Genomic DNA, 16,609 nt, shown 5'->3' with positions numbered 1-16,609 from the left:
CATGTGTCTGTTCTTACATAGATGAGGTCTTGATGTTAAACATGTGTCTGTTCTTACATAGATGAGGTCTTGATGTTAAACATGTGTCTGTTCTTACATAGATGAGGTCTTGATGTTAAACATGTGTCTGTTCTTACATAGATGAGGTCTTCATGTTAAACATGTGTCTGTTCTTACATAGATGAGGTCTTCATGTTAAACATGTGTCTGTTCTTACATAGATGAGGTCTTGATGTTAAACATGTGTCTGTTCTTACATAGATGAGGTCTTGATGTTAAACATGTGTCTGTTCTTACATAGATGAGGTCTTGATGTTAAACATGTGTCTGTTCTTACATAGATGAGGTCTTCATGTTAAACATGTGTCTGTTCTTACATAGATGAGGTCTTGATGTTAAACATGTGTCTGTTCTTACATAGATGAGGTCTTGATGTTAAACATGTGTCTGTTCTTACATAGATGAGGTCTTGATGTTAAACATGTGTCTGTTCTTACATAGATGAGGTCTTGATGTTAAACATGTGTCTGTTCTTACATAGATGAGGTCTTCATGTTAAACATGTGTCTGCTCTTACATAGATGAGGTCTTGATGTTAAACATGTGTCTGCTCTTACATAGATGAGGTCTTGATGTTAAACATGTGTCTGTTCTTACATAGATGAGGTCTTCATGTTAAACATGTGTCTGTTCTTACATAGATGAGGTCTTGATGTTAAACATGTGTCTGTTCTTACATAGATGAGGTCTTGATGTTAAACATGTGTCTGTTCTTACATAGATGAGGTCTTGATGTTAAACATGTGTCTGTTCTTACATAGATGAGGTCTTCATGTTAAACATGTGTCTGTTCTTACATAGATGAGGTCTTGATGTTAAACATGTGTCTGTTCTTACATAGATGAGGTCTTGATGTTAAACATGTGTCTGTTCTTACATAGATGAGGTCTTGATGTTAAACATGTGTCTGTTCTTACATAGATGAGGTCTTGATGTTAAACATGTGTCTGTTCTTACATAGATGAGGTCTTCATGTTAAACATGTGTCTGCTCTTACATAGATGAGGTCTTGATGTTAAACATGTGTCTGCTCTTACATAGATGAGGTCTTGATGTTAAACATGTGTCTGTTCTTACATAGATGAGGTCTTCATGTTAAACATGTGTCTGCTCTTACATAGATGAGGTCTTGATGTTAAACATGTGTCTGTTCTTACATAGATGAGGTCTTGATGTTAAACATGTGTCTGTTCTTACATAGATGAGGTCTTGATGTTAAACATGTGTCTGTTCTTACATAGATGAGGTCTTCATGTTAAACATGTGTCTGTTCTTACATAGATGAGGTCTTGATGTTAAACATGTGTCTGTTCTTACATAGATGAGGTCTTGATGTTAAACATGTGTCTGCTCTTACATAGATGAGGTCTTGATGTTAAACATGTGTCTGCTCTTACATAGATGAGGTCTTGATGTTAAACATGTGTCTGTTCTTACATAGATGAGGTCTTCATGTTAAACATGTGTCTGTTCTTACATAGATGAGGTCTTGATGTTAAACATGTGTCTGCTCTTACATAGATGAGGTCTTCATGTTAAACATGTGTCTGCTCTTACATAGATGAGGTCTTGATGTTAAACATGTGTCTGTTCTTACATAGATGAGGTCTTGATGTTAAACATGTGTCTGTTCTTACATAGATGAGGTCTTCATGTTAAACATGTGTCTGTTCTTACATAGATGAGGTCTTGATGTTAAACATGTGTCTGCTCTTACATAGATGAGGTCTTCATGTTAAACATGTGTCTGCTCTTACATAGATGAGGTCTTGATGTTAAACATGTGTCTGCTCTTACATAGATGAGGTCTTGATGTTAAACATGTGTCTGCTCTTACATAGATGAGGTCTTCATGTTAAACATGTGTCTGCTCTTACATAGATGAGGTCTTGATGTTAAACATGTGTCTGTTCTTACATAGATGAGGTCTTCATGTTAAACATGTGTCTGCTCTTACATAGATGAGGTCTTCATGTTAAACATGTGTCTGTTCTTACATAGATGAGGTCTTGATGTTAAACATGTGTCTGTTCTTACATAGATGAGGTCTTGATGTTAAACATGTGTCTGTTCTTACATAGATGAGGTCTTGATGTTAAACATGTGTCTGTTCTTACATAGATGAGGTCTTCATGTTAAACATGTGTCTGTTCTTACATAGATGAGGTCTTGATGTTAAACATGTGTCTGTTCTTACATAGATGAGGTCTTGATGTTAAACATGTGTCTGCTCTTACATAGATGAGGTCTTGATGTTAAACATGTGTCTGTTCTTACATAGATGAGGTCTTGATGTTAAACATGTGTCTGTTCTTACATAGATGAGGTCTTGATGTTAAACATGTGTCTGCTCTTACATAGATGAGGTCTTGATGTTAAACATGTGTCTGTTCTTACATAGATGAGGTCTTCATGTTAAACATGTGTCTGTTCTTACATAGATGAGGTCTTCATGTTAAACATGTGTCTGTTCTTACATAGATGAGGTCTTGATGTTAAACATGTGTCTGTTCTTACATAGATGAGGTCTTGATGTTAAACATGTGTCTGTTCTTACATAGATGAGGTCTTCATGTTAAACATGTGTCTGTTCTTACATAGATGAGGTCTTGATGTTAAACATGTGTCTGCTCTTACATAGATGAGGTCTTGATGTTAAACATGTGTCTGCTCTTACATAGATGAGGTCTTGATGTTAAACATGTGTCTGCTCTTACATAGATGAGGTCTTGATGTTAAACATGTGTCTGTTCTTACATAGATGAGGTCTTGATGTTAAACATGTGTCTGCTCTTACATAGATGAGGTCTTGATGTAGGTGGCGTTCTTCATGTTGGGACACTCCACCTTCACGCACTGGAACCCGCCGTAGGTGTTGACACAGATCTTCTCCCCGGTGCAGTTGTGAATCCGGGTTTCACACTCGTCTATGTCTGCAGAGTGAAAGAGAGAGAGAGAGAGAGAGAGGTCACTAATCCAGGTCTAGTGGTCTCAGAATCTACCAGGATCTGTAATCTTGTCCCAGAGCCTTGCCTTCCCAACAAACCACTTTCCTTTTAGCGTCATTAACCCTCCTGCTAATTTGTGTTTTTCGAAATGGGTTTGATTCCCACTGTTGCCAGCAGAGGGCGACTGTGTTCTGACCTGTGCAGCTGCGTGCGTCCGTGGAGAGGCCGTATCCGCGGGGACAGTAGCAGTGGAAGCTCCCGGGAGTGTTGACGCACTGGTGGACACAGAGACGCCCCGGCTGCCCCAGCGGGAACAACAGGCACTCGTCTATGTCTGCAACGCGACAACCAAAAGATTCAAGCGACCCACCCAGACACAGGTAGAACATGCAAACACCCGGGAACATCTGATGGTACCTGTACAAATGTTGTTGTCCCGGCCCGAAATGGTGAACCCTACATCGCAGGTGCATCTTGTAGAGCCCAGGAAGTGAGTGCAGTGAGACGGGCGAACAGAGGAGGGCGCCGGTGAGGTAGAGGATGAGGTGGAGGAGGAGGAGGAGGAGGAGGAGGAAGAGGAGGAGGAGGAAGAGGACAGGATAAGTGAAGGAGAACCCACAGAGGAGGAAGATGAGGATGAGGGTTTTGCAGAGGCAGAGAGAGCGGCCGACATGGGCAGAGAAGAGTCAGAAGCTCCAGCCGAGAAGAACGGGAGAGAGTGAGAGCTGGAGTTAAAGCCTGAGGAGAAGAAAGAGAAGAGTCATTTTCTGTTACATAATCTAAAATCCAGTAAAAATAATTATACTGCTACAAATAGGGTTTTCAAAAGTAACAAAAATCATATAATAAAATTGGTAGATACTCAAATGAACAAAGGAATGATACAAAAAGTGACCTTTCCTGAACAGTTTTAGACTGCTCTTGAGCCTTATCAGAACGATTGTAAAACCAACATAAAGAAAGTATTTTTATTTAGTGTTGAAAATGACTATAACATTGTGTACTTTTATGAACAATATTACGTTAAAAAGACGTTGCTTGATGAGGAACACGTGAAATAACAAACAGTGAGATCAGAGCGATAGAAGGGACTAAGTGGGCGGGACTTTGAGTGCATGTTTGATCATATAAATCATTTGGGCTTTATTAGAATTTGTTCCTGTCTCATCATCTGAAGTTGTGCCGTTCTGTGCTCCTGCCACACAGCTCCACACAGTATCTGAGGTTAAACTGTGAGCTCACGTTGGCACAGGGGCTGTTGTCCGCTCCACTTCAGCGACTCCTGGCAGATCCGAGTGCGAGGTCCGATCAGCTCATATCCAGGTTTACAGATGAAGTGCACCTCATGGCCCACCGCAAACACCCGGCCCAGCCTGCGCCCGTGAGCCGGGGGGTCGGGCTTGGGACAGGTCACTGCGGGACACAACACAGAGAGAGGAGGGGAACGGGCTTTTAACTAAAGGGTTATAACTCCAGATGATGTGTCACCGGATTAGTCCTGGCTTTAGTCTCGCTTTAGTCCTGTTTCAGTCCCTGGTTTAGTCCTGGGTTTGGTCTCGCTTTAGTCCCGTTTCAGTCCCTGGTTTAGTCCTGTTTCAGTCCCTGGTTTAGTCCCTTTTAAGTCCCTGGTTTAGTCCCGTTTCAGTCCCTGGTTTAGTCCTGTTTCAGTCCCTGGTTTAGTCCCGTTTCAGTCCCTGGTTTAGTCCCGTTTCAGTCCCTGGTTTAGTCCCGTTTCAGTCCCTGGTTTAGTCCTGTTTCAGTCCCTGGTTTAGTCCCGTTTCAGTCCCTGGTTTAGTCCTGTTTCAGTCCCTGGTTTAGTCCTGTTTCAGTCCCTGGTTTAGTCCCGTTTCAGTCCCTGGTTTAGTCCCGTTTCAGTCCCTGGTTTAGTCCCGTTTCAGTCCCTGGTTTAGTCCTGTTTCAGTCCCTGGTTTAGTCCCGTTTCAGTCCCTGGTTTAGTCCTGTTTCAGTCCCTGGTTTAGTCCTGTTTCAGTCCCTGGTTTAGTCCCGTTTCAGTCCCTGGTTTAGTCCCTTTTCAGTCCCTGGTTTAGTCCTGTTTCAGTCCCTGGTTTAGTCCTGTTTCAGTCCCTGGTTTAGTCCCGTTTCAGTCCCTGGTTTAGTCCTGTTTCAGTCCCTGGTTTAGTCCCTTTTCAGTCCCTGGTTTAGTCCTGTTTCAGTCCCTGGTTTAGTCCCGTTTCAGTCCCTGGTTTAGTCCTGTTTCAGTCCCTGGTTTAGTCCTGTTTCAGTCCCTGGTTTAGTCCCGTTTCAGTCCCTGGTTTAGTCCTGTTTCAGTCCCTGGTTTAGTCCCTTTTAAGTCCCTGGTTTAGTCCTGTTTCAGTCCCTGGTTTAGTCCCGTTTCAGTCCCTGGTTTAGTCCTGTTTCAGTCCCTGGTTTAGTCCCGTTTCAGTCCCTGGTTTAGTCCTGTTTCAGTCCCTGGTTTAGTCCCGTTTCAGTCCCTGGTTTAGTCCCGTTTCAGTCCCTGGTTTAGTCCCGTTTCAGTCCCTGGTTTAGTCCTGTTTCAGTCCCTGGTTTAGTCCCGTTTCAGTCCCTGGTTTAGTCCTGTTTCAGTCCCTGGTTTAGTCCTGTTTCAGTCCCTGGTTTAGTCCCGTTTCAGTCCCTGGTTTAGTCCCGTTTCAGTCCCTGGTTTAGTCCCGTTTCAGTCCCTGGTTTAGTCCTGTTTCAGTCCCTGGTTTAGTCCCGTTTCAGTCCCTGGTTTAGTCCTGTTTCAGTCCCTGGTTTAGTCCTGTTTCAGTCCCTGGTTTAGTCCCGTTTCAGTCCCTGGTTTAGTCCCTTTTCAGTCCCTGGTTTAGTCCTGTTTCAGTCCCTGGTTTAGTCCTGTTTCAGTCCCTGGTTTAGTCCCGTTTCAGTCCCTGGTTTAGTCCTGTTTCAGTCCCTGGTTTAGTCCCTTTTCAGTCCCTGGTTTAGTCCTGTTTCAGTCCCTGGTTTAGTCCCGTTTCAGTCCCTGGTTTAGTCCTGTTTCAGTCCCTGGTTTAGTCCTGTTTCAGTCCTTGGTTTAGTCCTGTTTCAGTCCCTGGTTTAGTCCCGTTTCAGTCCCTGGTTTAGTCCCGTTTCAGTCCCTGGTTTAGTCCCGTTTCAGTCCCTGGTTTAGTCCCGTTTCAGTCCCTGGTTTAGTCCTGTTTCAGTCCCTGGTTTAGTCCCGTTTCAGTCCCTGGTTTAGTCCTGTTTCAGTCCCTGGTTTAGTCCCGTTTCAGTCCCTGGTTTAGTCCCGTTGCAGTCCCTGGTTTAGTCCCGTTTCAGTCCCTGGTTTAGTCCCGTTTCAGTCCCTGGTTTAGTCCTGTTTCAGTCCCTGGTTTAGTCCCGTTTCAGTCCCTGGTTTAGTCCCGTTTCAGTCCCTGGTTTAGTCCCGTTTCAGTCCCTGGTTTAGTCCCGTTTCAGTCCCAGGTTTAGTCCCGTTTCAGTCCCTGGTTTAGTCCCGTTTCAGTCCCAGGTTTAGTCCCGTTTCAGTCCCTGGTTTAGTCCCGTTTCAGTCCCTGGTTTAGTCCCGTTTCAGTCCCTGGTTTAGTCCCGTTTCAGTCCCAGGTTTAGTCCCGTTTCAGTCCCTGGTTTAGTCCTGTTTCAGTCCCTGGTTTAGTCCTGTTTCAGTCCCTGGTTTAGTCCTGTTTCAGTCTCTGGTTTAGTCCTGTTTCAGTCCCTGGTTTAGTCCCGTTTCAGTCCCTGGTTTAGTCCCTTTTAAGTCCCTGGTTTAGTCCCGTTTCAGTCCCTGGTTTAGTCCCGTTTCAGTCCCTGGTTTAGTCCCGTTTCAGTCCCTGGTTTAGTCCCGTTTCAGTCCCTGGTTTAGTCCTGTTTCAGTCCCTGGTTTAGTCCCGTTTCAGTCCCTGGTTTAGTCCTGTTTCAGTCCCTGGTTTAGTCCTGTTTCAGTCCCTGGTTTAGTCCCGTTTCAGTCCCTGGTTTAGTCCTGTTTCAGTCCCTGGTTTAGTCCCTTTTAAGTCCCTGGTTTAGTCCTGTTTCAGTCCCTGGTTTAGTCCCGTTTCAGTCCCTGGTTTAGTCCTGTTTCAGTCCCTGGTTTAGTCCCGTTTCAGTCCCTGGTTTAGTCCTGTTTCAGTCCCTGGTTTAGTCCCGTTTCAGTCCCTGGTTTAGTCCCGTTTCAGTCCCTGGTTTAGTCCCGTTTCAGTCCCTGGTTTAGTCCTGTTTCAGTCCCTGGTTTAGTCCCGTTTCAGTCCCTGGTTTAGTCCTGTTTCAGTCCCTGGTTTAGTCCTGTTTCAGTCCCTGGTTTAGTCCCGTTTCAGTCCCTGGTTTAGTCCCGTTTCAGTCCCTGGTTTAGTCCCGTTTCAGTCCCTGGTTTAGTCCTGTTTCAGTCCCTGGTTTAGTCCCGTTTCAGTCCCTGGTTTAGTCCTGTTTCAGTCCCTGGTTTAGTCCTGTTTCAGTCCCTGGTTTAGTCCCGTTTCAGTCCCTGGTTTAGTCCCTTTTCAGTCCCTGGTTTAGTCCTGTTTCAGTCCCTGGTTTAGTCCTGTTTCAGTCCCTGGTTTAGTCCCGTTTCAGTCCCTGGTTTAGTCCTGTTTCAGTCCCTGGTTTAGTCCCTTTTCAGTCCCTGGTTTAGTCCTGTTTCAGTCCCTGGTTTAGTCCCGTTTCAGTCCCTGGTTTAGTCCTGTTTCAGTCCCTGGTTTAGTCCTGTTTCAGTCCCTGGTTTAGTCCCGTTTCAGTCCCTGGTTTAGTCCTGTTTCAGTCCCTGGTTTAGTCCCTTTTAAGTCCCTGGTTTAGTCCTGTTTCAGTCCCTGGTTTAGTCCCGTTTCAGTCCCTGGTTTAGTCCTGTTTCAGTCCCTGGTTTAGTCCCGTTTCAGTCCCTGGTTTAGTCCTGTTTCAGTCCCTGGTTTAGTCCCGTTTCAGTCCCTGGTTTAGTCCCGTTTCAGTCCCTGGTTTAGTCCCGTTTCAGTCCCTGGTTTAGTCCTGTTTCAGTCCCTGGTTTAGTCCCGTTTCAGTCCCTGGTTTAGTCCTGTTTCAGTCCCTGGTTTAGTCCTGTTTCAGTCCCTGGTTTAGTCCCGTTTCAGTCCCTGGTTTAGTCCCGTTTCAGTCCCTGGTTTAGTCCCGTTTCAGTCCCTGGTTTAGTCCTGTTTCAGTCCCTGGTTTAGTCCCGTTTCAGTCCCTGGTTTAGTCCTGTTTCAGTCCCTGGTTTAGTCCTGTTTCAGTCCCTGGTTTAGTCCCGTTTCAGTCCCTGGTTTAGTCCCTTTTCAGTCCCTGGTTTAGTCCTGTTTCAGTCCCTGGTTTAGTCCTGTTTCAGTCCCTGGTTTAGTCCCGTTTCAGTCCCTGGTTTAGTCCTGTTTCAGTCCCTGGTTTAGTCCCTTTTCAGTCCCTGGTTTAGTCCTGTTTCAGTCCCTGGTTTAGTCCCGTTTCAGTCCCTGGTTTAGTCCCGTTTCAGTCCCTGGTTTAGTCCTGTTTCAGTCCCTGGTTTAGTCCTGTTTCAGTCCCTGGTTTAGTCCTGTTTCAGTCCCTGGTTTAGTCCCGTTTCAGTCCCTGGTTTAGTCCTGTTTCAGTCCCTGGTTTAGTCCCTTTTAAGTCCCTGGTTTAGTCCTGTTTCAGTCCCTGGTTTAGTCCTGTTTCAGTCCCTGGTTTAGTCCTGTTTCAGTCCCTGGTTTAGTCCCGTTTCAGTCCCTGGTTTAGTCCTGTTTCAGTCCCTGGTTTAGTCCCTTTTAAGTCCCTGGTTTAGTCCTGTTTCAGTCCCTGGTTTAGTCCCGTTTCAGTCCCTGGTTTAGTCCCGTTTCAGTCCCTGGTTTAGTCCCGTTTCAGTCCCTGGTTTAGTCCCGTTTCAGTCCCAGGTTTAGTCCCGTTTCAGTCCCTGGTTTAGTCCCGTTTCAGTCCCTGGTTTAGTCCCGTTTCAGTCCCTGGTTTAGTCCCGTTTCAGTCCCTGGTTTAGTCCCGTTTCAGTCCCAGGTTTAGTCCCGTTTCAGTCCCTGGTTTAGTCCCGTTTCAGTCCCTGGTTTAGTCCCGTTTCAGTCCCTGGTTTAGTCCCGTTTCAGTCCCTGGTTTAGTCCCGTTTCAGTCCCTGGTTTAGTCCTGTTTCAGTCCCTGGTTTAGTCCTGTTTCAGTCCCTGGTTTAGTCCTGTTTCAGTCCCTGGTTTAGTCCCGTTTCAGTCCCTGGTTTAGTCCTGTTTCAGTCCCTGGTTTAGTCCCGTTTCAGTCCCTGGTTTAGTCCCGTTTCAGTCCCTGGTTTAGTCCCGTTTCAGTCCCTGGTTTAGTCCCGTTTCAGTCCCTGGTTTAGTCCCGTTTCAGTCCCTGGTTTAGTCCTGTTTCAGTCCCAGGTTTAGTCCCGTTTCAGTCCCTGATTTAGTCCCGTTTCAGTCCCTGGTTTAGTCCCGTTTCAGTCCCTGGTTTAGTCCCGTTTCAGTCCCTGGTTTAGTCCCGTTTCAGTCCCTGGTTTAGTCCCGTTTCAGTCCCTGGTTTAGTCCCGTTTCAGTCCCTGGTTTAGTCCCGTTTCAGTCCCTGGTTTAGTCCCGTTTCAGTCCCTGGTTTAGTCCCGTTTCAGTACCTGGTTTAGTCCCGTTTCAGTCCCTGGTTTAGTCCCGTTTCAGTCCTTGGTTTAGTCCTGTTTCAGTCCCTGGTTTAGTCCCGTTTCAGTCCCTGGTTTAGTCCTGTTTCAGTCCCTGGTTTAGTCCCGTTTCAGTCCCTGGTTTAGTCCCGTTTCAGTCCCTGGTTTAGTCCTGTTTCAGTTCCTGGTTTAGTCCTGTTTCAGTCCCTGGTTTAGTCCTGTTTCAGTCCCTGGTTTAGTCCCGTTTCAGTCCCTGGTTTAGTCCTGTTTTAGTCCCTGGTTTAGTCCCTTTTAAGTCCCTGGTTTAGTCCTGTTTCAGTCCCTGGTTTAGTCCCGTTTCAGTCCCTGGTTTAGTCCCGTTTCAGTCCCTGGTTTAGTCCCGTTTCAGTCCCTGGTTTAGTCCTGTTTCAGTCCCTGGTTTAGTCCCGTTTCAGTCCCTGGTTTAGTCCTGTTTCAGTCCCTGGTTTAGTCCTGTTTCAGTCCCTGGTTTAGTCCCGTTTCAGTCCCTGGTTTAGTCCCGTTTCAGTCCCTGGTTTAGTCCTGTTTCAGTCCCTGGTTTAGTCCTGTTTCAGTCCCTGGTTTAGTCCTGTTTCAGTCCCTGGTTTAGTCCCGTTTCAGTCCCTGGTTTAGTCCTGTTTCAGTCCCTGGTTTAGTCCCGTTTCAGTCCCTGGTTTAGTCCCGTTTCAGTCCCTGGTTTAGTCCCGTTTCAGTCCCTGGTTTAGTCCTGTTTCAGTCCCTGGTTTAGTCCCGTTTCAGTCCCTGGTTTAGTCCCGTTTCAGTCCTTGGTTTAGTCCTGTTTCAGTCCCTGGTTTAGTCCCGTTTCAGTCCCTGGTTTAGTCCCGTTTCAGTCCCTGGTTTAGTCCCGTTTCAGTCCCTGGTTTAGTCCTGTTTCAGTCCCTGGTTTAGTCCTGTTTCAGTCCCTGGTTTAGTCCTGTTTCAGTCCCTGGTTTAGTCCTGTTTCAGTCCCTGGTTTAGTCCTGTTTCAGTCCCTGGTTTAGTCCTGTTAGTCCCTTTTCAGTCCCTGGTTTAGTCCTGTTTCAGTCCCTGGTTTAGTCCCGTTTCAGTCCCTGGTTTAGTCCCGTTTCAGTCCCTGGTTTAGTCCTGTTTCAGTCCCTGGTTTAGTCCCGTTTCAGTCCCTGGTTTAGTCCCGTTTCAGTCCCTGGTTTAGTCCCGTTTCAGTCCCTGGTTTAGTCCCGTTTCAGTCCCTGGTTTAGTCCCGTTTCAGTCCCTGGTTTAGTCCTGTTTCAGTCCCTGGTTTAGTCCCGTTTCAGTCCCTGGTTTAGTCCCGTTTCAGTCCCTGGTTTAGTCCCGTTTCAGTCCCTGGTTTAGTCCCGTTTCAGTCCCAGGTTTAGTCCCGTTTCAGTCCCTGGTTTAGTCCCGTTTCAGTCCCAGGTTTAGTCCCGTTTCAGTCCCTGGTTTAGTCCCGTTTCAGTCCCTGGTTTAGTCCCGTTTCAGTCCCTGGTTTAGTCCCGTTTCAGTCCCTGGTTTAGTCCCGTTTCAGTCCCAGGTTTAGTCCCGTTTCAGTCCCTGGTTTAGTCCTGTTTCAGTCCCTGGTTTAGTCCTGTTTCAGTCCCTGGTTTAGTCCTGTTTCAGTCTCTGGTTTAGTCCTGTTTCAGTCCCTGGTTTAGTCCCGTTTCAGTCCCTGGTTTAGTCCCTTTTAAGTCCCTGGTTTAGTCCCGTTTCAGTCCCTGGTTTAGTCCCGTTTCAGTCCCTGGTTTAGTCCCGTTTCAGTCCCTGGTTTAGTCCCGTTTCAGTCCCTGGTTTAGTCCTGTTTCAGTCCCTGGTTTAGTCCCGTTTCAGTCCCTGGTTTAGTCCTGTTTCAGTCCCTGGTTTAGTCCTGTTTCAGTCCCTGGTTTAGTCCCGTTTCAGTCCCTGGTTTAGTCCTGTTTCAGTCCCTGGTTTAGTCCCTTTTAAGTCCCTGGTTTAGTCCTGTTTCAGTCCCTGGTTTAGTCCCGTTTCAGTCCCTGGTTTAGTCCTGTTTCAGTCCCTGGTTTAGTCCCGTTTCAGTCCCTGGTTTAGTCCTGTTTCAGTCCCTGGTTTAGTCCCGTTTCAGTCCCTGGTTTAGTCCCGTTTCAGTCCCTGGTTTAGTCCCGTTTCAGTCCCTGGTTTAGTCCTGTTTCAGTCCCTGGTTTAGTCCCGTTTCAGTCCCTGGTTTAGTCCCGTTTCAGTCCCTGGTTTAGTCCTGTTTCAGTCCCTGGTTTAGTCCCGTTTCAGTCCCTGGTTTAGTCCCGTTTCAGTCCCTGGTTTAGTCCCGTTTCAGTCCCTGGTTTAGTCCTGTTTCAGTCCCTGGTTTAGTCCCGTTTCAGTCCCTGGTTTAGTCCTGTTTCAGTCCCTGGTTTAGTCCTGTTTCAGTCCCTGGTTTAGTCCCGTTTCAGTCCCTGGTTTAGTCCCTTTTCAGTCCCTGGTTTAGTCCTGTTTCAGTCCCTGGTTTAGTCCTGTTTCAGTCCCTGGTTTAGTCCCGTTTCAGTCCCTGGTTTAGTCCTGTTTCAGTCCCTGGTTTAGTCCCTTTTCAGTCCCTGGTTTAGTCCTGTTTCAGTCCCTGGTTTAGTCCCGTTTCAGTCCCTGGTTTAGTCCTGTTTCAGTCCCTGGTTTAGTCCTGTTTCAGTCCCTGGTTTAGTCCCGTTTCAGTCCCTGGTTTAGTCCTGTTTCAGTCCCTGGTTTAGTCCCTTTTAAGTCCCTGGTTTAGTCCTGTTTCAGTCCCTGGTTTAGTCCCGTTTCAGTCCCTGGTTTAGTCCTGTTTCAGTCCCTGGTTTAGTCCCGTTTCAGTCCCTGGTTTAGTCCTGTTTCAGTCCCTGGTTTAGTCCCGTTTCAGTCCCTGGTTTAGTCCCGTTTCTTTCAGTCCCTGGTTTAGTCCCGTTTCAGTCCCTGGTTTAGTCCTGTTTCAGTCCCTGGTTTAGTCCCGTTTCAGTCCCTGGTTTAGTCCTGTTTCAGTCCCTGGTTTAGTCCTGTTTCAGTCCCTGGTTTAGTCCCGTTTCAGTCCCTGGTTTAGTCCCGTTTCAGTCCCTGGTTTAGTCCCGTTTCAGTCCCTGGTTTAGTCCTGTTTCAGTCCCTGGTTTAGTCCCGTTTCAGTCCCTGGTTTAGTCCTGTTTCAGTCCCTGGTTTAGTCCTGTTTCAGTCCCTGGTTTAGTCCCGTTTCAGTCCCTGGTTTAGTCCCTTTTCAGTCCCTGGTTTAGTCCTGTTTCAGTCCCTGGTTTAGTCCTGTTTCAGTCCCTGGTTTAGTCCCGTTTCAGTCCCTGGTTTAGTCCTGTTTCAGTCCCTGGTTTAGTCCCTTTTCAGTCCCTGGTTTAGTCCTGTTTCAGTCCCTGGTTTAGTCCCGTTTCAGTCCCTGGTTTAGTCCCGTTTCAGTCCCTGGTTTAGTCCTGTTTCAGTCCCTGGTTTAGTCCTGTTTCAGTCCCTGGTTTAGTCCTGTTTCAGTCCCTGGTTTAGTCCCGTTTCAGTCCCTGGTTTAGTCCTGTTTCAGTCCCTGGTTTAGTCCCTTTTAAGTCCCTGGTTTAGTCCTGTTTCAGTCCCTGGTTTAGTCCTGTTTCAGTCCCTGGTTTAGTCCTGTTTCAGTCCCTGGTTTAGTCCCGTTTCAGTCCCTGGTTTAGTCCTGTTTCAGTCCCTGGTTTAGTCCCTTTTAAGTCCCTGGTTTAGTCCTGTTTCAGTCCCTGGTTTAGTCCCGTTTCAGTCCCTGGTTTAGTCCTGTTTCAGTCCCTGGTTTAGTCCCGTTTCAGTCCCTGGTTTAGTCCCGTTTCAGTCCCAGGTTTAGTCCCGTTTCAGTCCCTGGTTTAGTCCCGTTTCAGTCCCTGGTTTAGTCCCGTTTCAGTCCCTGGTTTAGTCCCGTTTCAGTCCCTGGTTTAGTCCCGTTTCAGTCCCAGGTTTAGTCCCGTTTCAGTCCCTGGTTTAGTCCCGTTTCAGTCCCTGGTTTAGTCCCGTTTCAGTCCCTGGTTTAGTCCCGTTTCAGTCCCTGGTTTAGTCCCGTTTCAGTCCCTGGTTTAGTCCTGTTTCAGTCCCTGGTTTAGTCCTGTTTCAGTCCCTGGTTTAGTCCTGTTTCAGTCCCTGGTTTAGTCCCGTTTCAGTCCCTGGTTTAGTCCTGTTTCAGTCCCTGGTTTAGTCCCGTTTCAGTCCCTGGTTTAGTCCCGTTTCAGTCCCTGGTTTAGTCCCGTTTCAGTCCCTGGTTTAGTCCCGTTTCAGTCCCTGGTTTAGTCCCGTTTCAGTCCCTGGTTTAGTCCTGTTTCAGTCCCAGGTTTAGTCCCGTTTCAGTCCCTGATTTAGTCCCGTTTCAGTCCCTGGTTTAGTCCCGTTTCAGTCCCTGGTTTAGTCCCGTTTCAGTCCCTGGTTTAGTCCCGTTTCAGTCCCTGGTTTAGTCCCGTTTCAGTCCCTGGTTTAGTCCCGTTTCAGTCCCTGGTTTAGTCCCGTTTCAGTCCCTGGTTTAGTCCCGTTTCAGTACCTGGTTTAGTCCCGTTTCAGTCCCTGGTTTAGTCCCGTTTCAGTCCTTGGTTTAGTCCTGTTTCAGTCCCTGGTTTAGTCCCGTTTCAGTCCCTGGTTTAGTCCTGTTTCAGTCCCTGGTTTAGTCCCGTTTCAGTCCCTGGTTTAGTCCCGTTTCAGTCCCTGGTTTAGTCCTGTTTCAGTTCCTGGTTTAGTCCTGTTTCAGTCCCTGGTTTAGTCCTGTTTCAGTCCCTGGTTTAGTCCCGTTTCAGTCCCTGGTTTAGTCCTGTTTCAGTCCCTGGTTTAGTCCCTTTTAAGTCCCTGGTTTAGTCCTGTTTCAGTCCCTGGTTTAGTCCCGTTTCAGTCCCTGGTTTAGTCCCGTTTCAGTCCCTGGTTTAGTCCCGTTTCAGTCCCTGGTTTAGTCCTGTTTCAGTCCCTGGTTTAGTCCCGTTTCAGTCCCTGGTTTAGTCCTGTTTCAGTCCCTGGTTTAGTCCTGTTTCAGTCCCTGGTTTAGTCCCGTTTCAGTCCCTGGTTTAGTCCCGTTTCAGTCCCTGGTTTAGTCCTGTTTCAGTCCCTGGTTTAGTCCTGTTTCAGTCCCTGGTTTAGTCCCGTTTCAGTCCCTGGTTTAGTCCCGTTTCAGTCCCTGGTTTAGTCCCGTTTCAGTCCCTGGTTTAGTCCTGTTTCAGTCCCTGGTTTAGTCCCGTTTCAGTCCCTGGTTTAGTCCCGTTTCAGTCCTTGGTTTAGTCCTGTTTCAGTCCCTGGTTTAGTCCCGTTTCAGTCCCTGGTTTAGTCCCGTTTCAGTCCCTGGTTTAGTCCCGTTTCAGTCCCTGGTTTAGTCCTGTTTCAGTCCCTGGTTTAGTCCTGTTTCAGTCCCTGGTTTAGTCCTGTTTCAGTCCCTGGTTTAGTCCTGTTTCAGTCCCTGGTTTAGTCCTGTTTCAGTCCCTGGTTTAGTCCTGTTAGTCCCTTTTCAGTCCCTGGTTTAGTCCTGTTTCAGTCCCTGGTTTAGTCCCGTTTCAGTCCCTGGTTTAGTCCTGTTTCAGTCCCTGGTTTAGTCCCGTTTCAGTCCCTGGTTTAGTCCCGTTTCAGTCCCTGGTTTAGTCCCGTTTCAGTCCCTGGTTTAGTCCTGTTTCAGTCCCTGGTTTAGTCCCGTTTCAGTCCCTGGTTTAGTCCCGTTTCAGTCCTTGGTTTAGTCCTGTTTCAGTCCCTGGTTTAGTCCCGTTTCAGTCCCTGGTTTAGTCCCGTTTCAGTCCCTGGTTTAGTCCCGTTTCAGTCCCTGGTTTAGTCCTGTTTCAGTCCCTGGTTTAGTCCTGTTTCAGTCCCTGGTTTAGTCCTGTTTCAGTCCCTGGTTTAGTCCCGTTTCAGTCCCTGGTTTAGTCCTGTTTCAGTCCCTGGTTTAGTCCTGTTTCAGTCCCTGGTTTAGTCCCGTTTCAGTCCCTGGTTTAGTCCTGTTTCAGTCCCTGGTTTAGTCCCTTTTCAGTCCCTGGTTTAGTCCTGTTTCAGTCCCTGGTTTAGTCCCGTTTCAGTCCCTGGTTTAGTCCTGTTTCAGTCCCTGGTTTAGTCCCGTTTCAGTCCCTGGTTTAGTCCCGTTTCAGTCCTTGGTTTAGTCCTGTTTCAGTCCCTGGTTTAGTCCCGTTTCAGTCCCTGGTTTAGTCCCGTTTCAGTCCCTGGTTTAGTCCCGTTTCAGTCCCTGGTTTAGTCCTGTTTCAGTCCCTGGTTTAGTCCTGTTTCAGTCCCTGGTTTAGTCCTGTTTCAGTCCCTGGTTTAGTCCCGTTTCAGTCCCTGGTTTAGTCCTGTTTCAGTCCCTGGTTTAGTCCTGTTTCAGTCCCTGGTTTAGTCCCTTTTAAGTCCCTGGTTTAGTCCCGTTTCAGTCCCTGGTTTAGTCCCGTTTCAGTCCCTGGTTTAGTCCTGTTTCAGTCCCTGGTTTAGTCCTGTTTCAGTCCCTGGTTTAGTCCTGTTTCAGTCCCTGGTTTAGTCCCGTTTCAGTCCCTGGTTTAGTCCTGTTTCAGTCCCTGGTTTAGTCCCGTTTCAGTCCCTGGTTTAGTCCCGTTTCAGTCCCTGGTTTAGTCCCGTTTCAGTCCCTGGTTTAGTCCTGTTTCAGTCCCTGGTTTAGTCCCGTTTCAGTCCCTGGTTTAGTCCCGTTTCAGTCCTTGGTTTAGTCCTGTTTCAGTCCCTGGTTTAGTCCCGTTTCAGTCCCTGGTTTAGTCCCGTTTCAGTCCCTGGTTTAGTCCCGTTTCAGTCCCTGGTTTAGTCCTGTTTCAGTCCCTGGTTTAGTCCTGTTTCAGTCCCTGGTTTAGTCCTGTTTCAGTCCCTGGTTTAGTCCCGTTTCAGTCCCTGGTTTAGTCCTGTTTCAGTCCCTGGTTTAGTCCTGTTTCAGTCCCTGGTTTAGTCCCGTTTCAGTCCCTGGTTTAGTCCTGTTTCAGTCCCTGGTTTAGTCCCTTTTCAGTCCCTGGTTTAGTCCTGTTTCAGTCCCTGGTTTAGTCCCGTTTCAGTCCCTGGTTTAGTCCCGTTTCAGTCCCTGGTTTAGTCCTGTTTCAGTCCCTGGTTTAGTCCCGTTTCAGTCCCTGGTTTAGTCCCGTTTCAGTCCCTGGTTTAGTCCCGTTTCAGTCCCTGGTTTAGTCCTGTTTCAGTCCCTGGTTTAGTCCTGTTTCAGTCCCTGGTTTAGTCCTGTTTCAGTCCCTGGTTTAGTCCCGTTTCAGTCCCTGGTTTAGTCCTGTTT

General features: G+C 47.4%; 1 protein-coding gene across 1 annotated transcript in view; it reads right to left on the bottom strand.

Annotated features, from left to right (window-relative positions):
• Positions 1-16,609, bottom strand: part of LOC140349003 (fibulin-7) — a 30,364-nt gene that overhangs the window by 4,514 nt on the left and 9,241 nt on the right. The window contains exons 3-6 of the mRNA XM_072435195.1: positions 4,251-4,421; positions 3,426-3,746; positions 3,205-3,342; positions 2,858-2,993 (exon numbers count right to left, since the gene is read on the bottom strand). Of these exons, the coding sequence (XP_072291296.1) occupies positions 2,858-2,993; positions 3,205-3,342; positions 3,426-3,746; positions 4,251-4,421 (766 nt within the window). The remainder of the gene's footprint in view (positions 1-2,857; positions 2,994-3,204; positions 3,343-3,425; positions 3,747-4,250; positions 4,422-16,609) is intronic.

Source organism: Eucyclogobius newberryi, unplaced genomic scaffold (genome assembly GCF_026437365.1).
Source record: "Eucyclogobius newberryi isolate DKJ021-1_F unplaced genomic scaffold, fEucNew1.0.hap1 SCAF_7, whole genome shotgun sequence".
Classification (NCBI taxonomy): domain Eukaryota; kingdom Metazoa; phylum Chordata; class Actinopteri; order Gobiiformes; family Gobiidae; genus Eucyclogobius; species Eucyclogobius newberryi.
The sequence above is the reverse complement of the archived record's forward strand: the minus strand, read 5'-3'. Positions and strand labels throughout refer to the sequence as shown.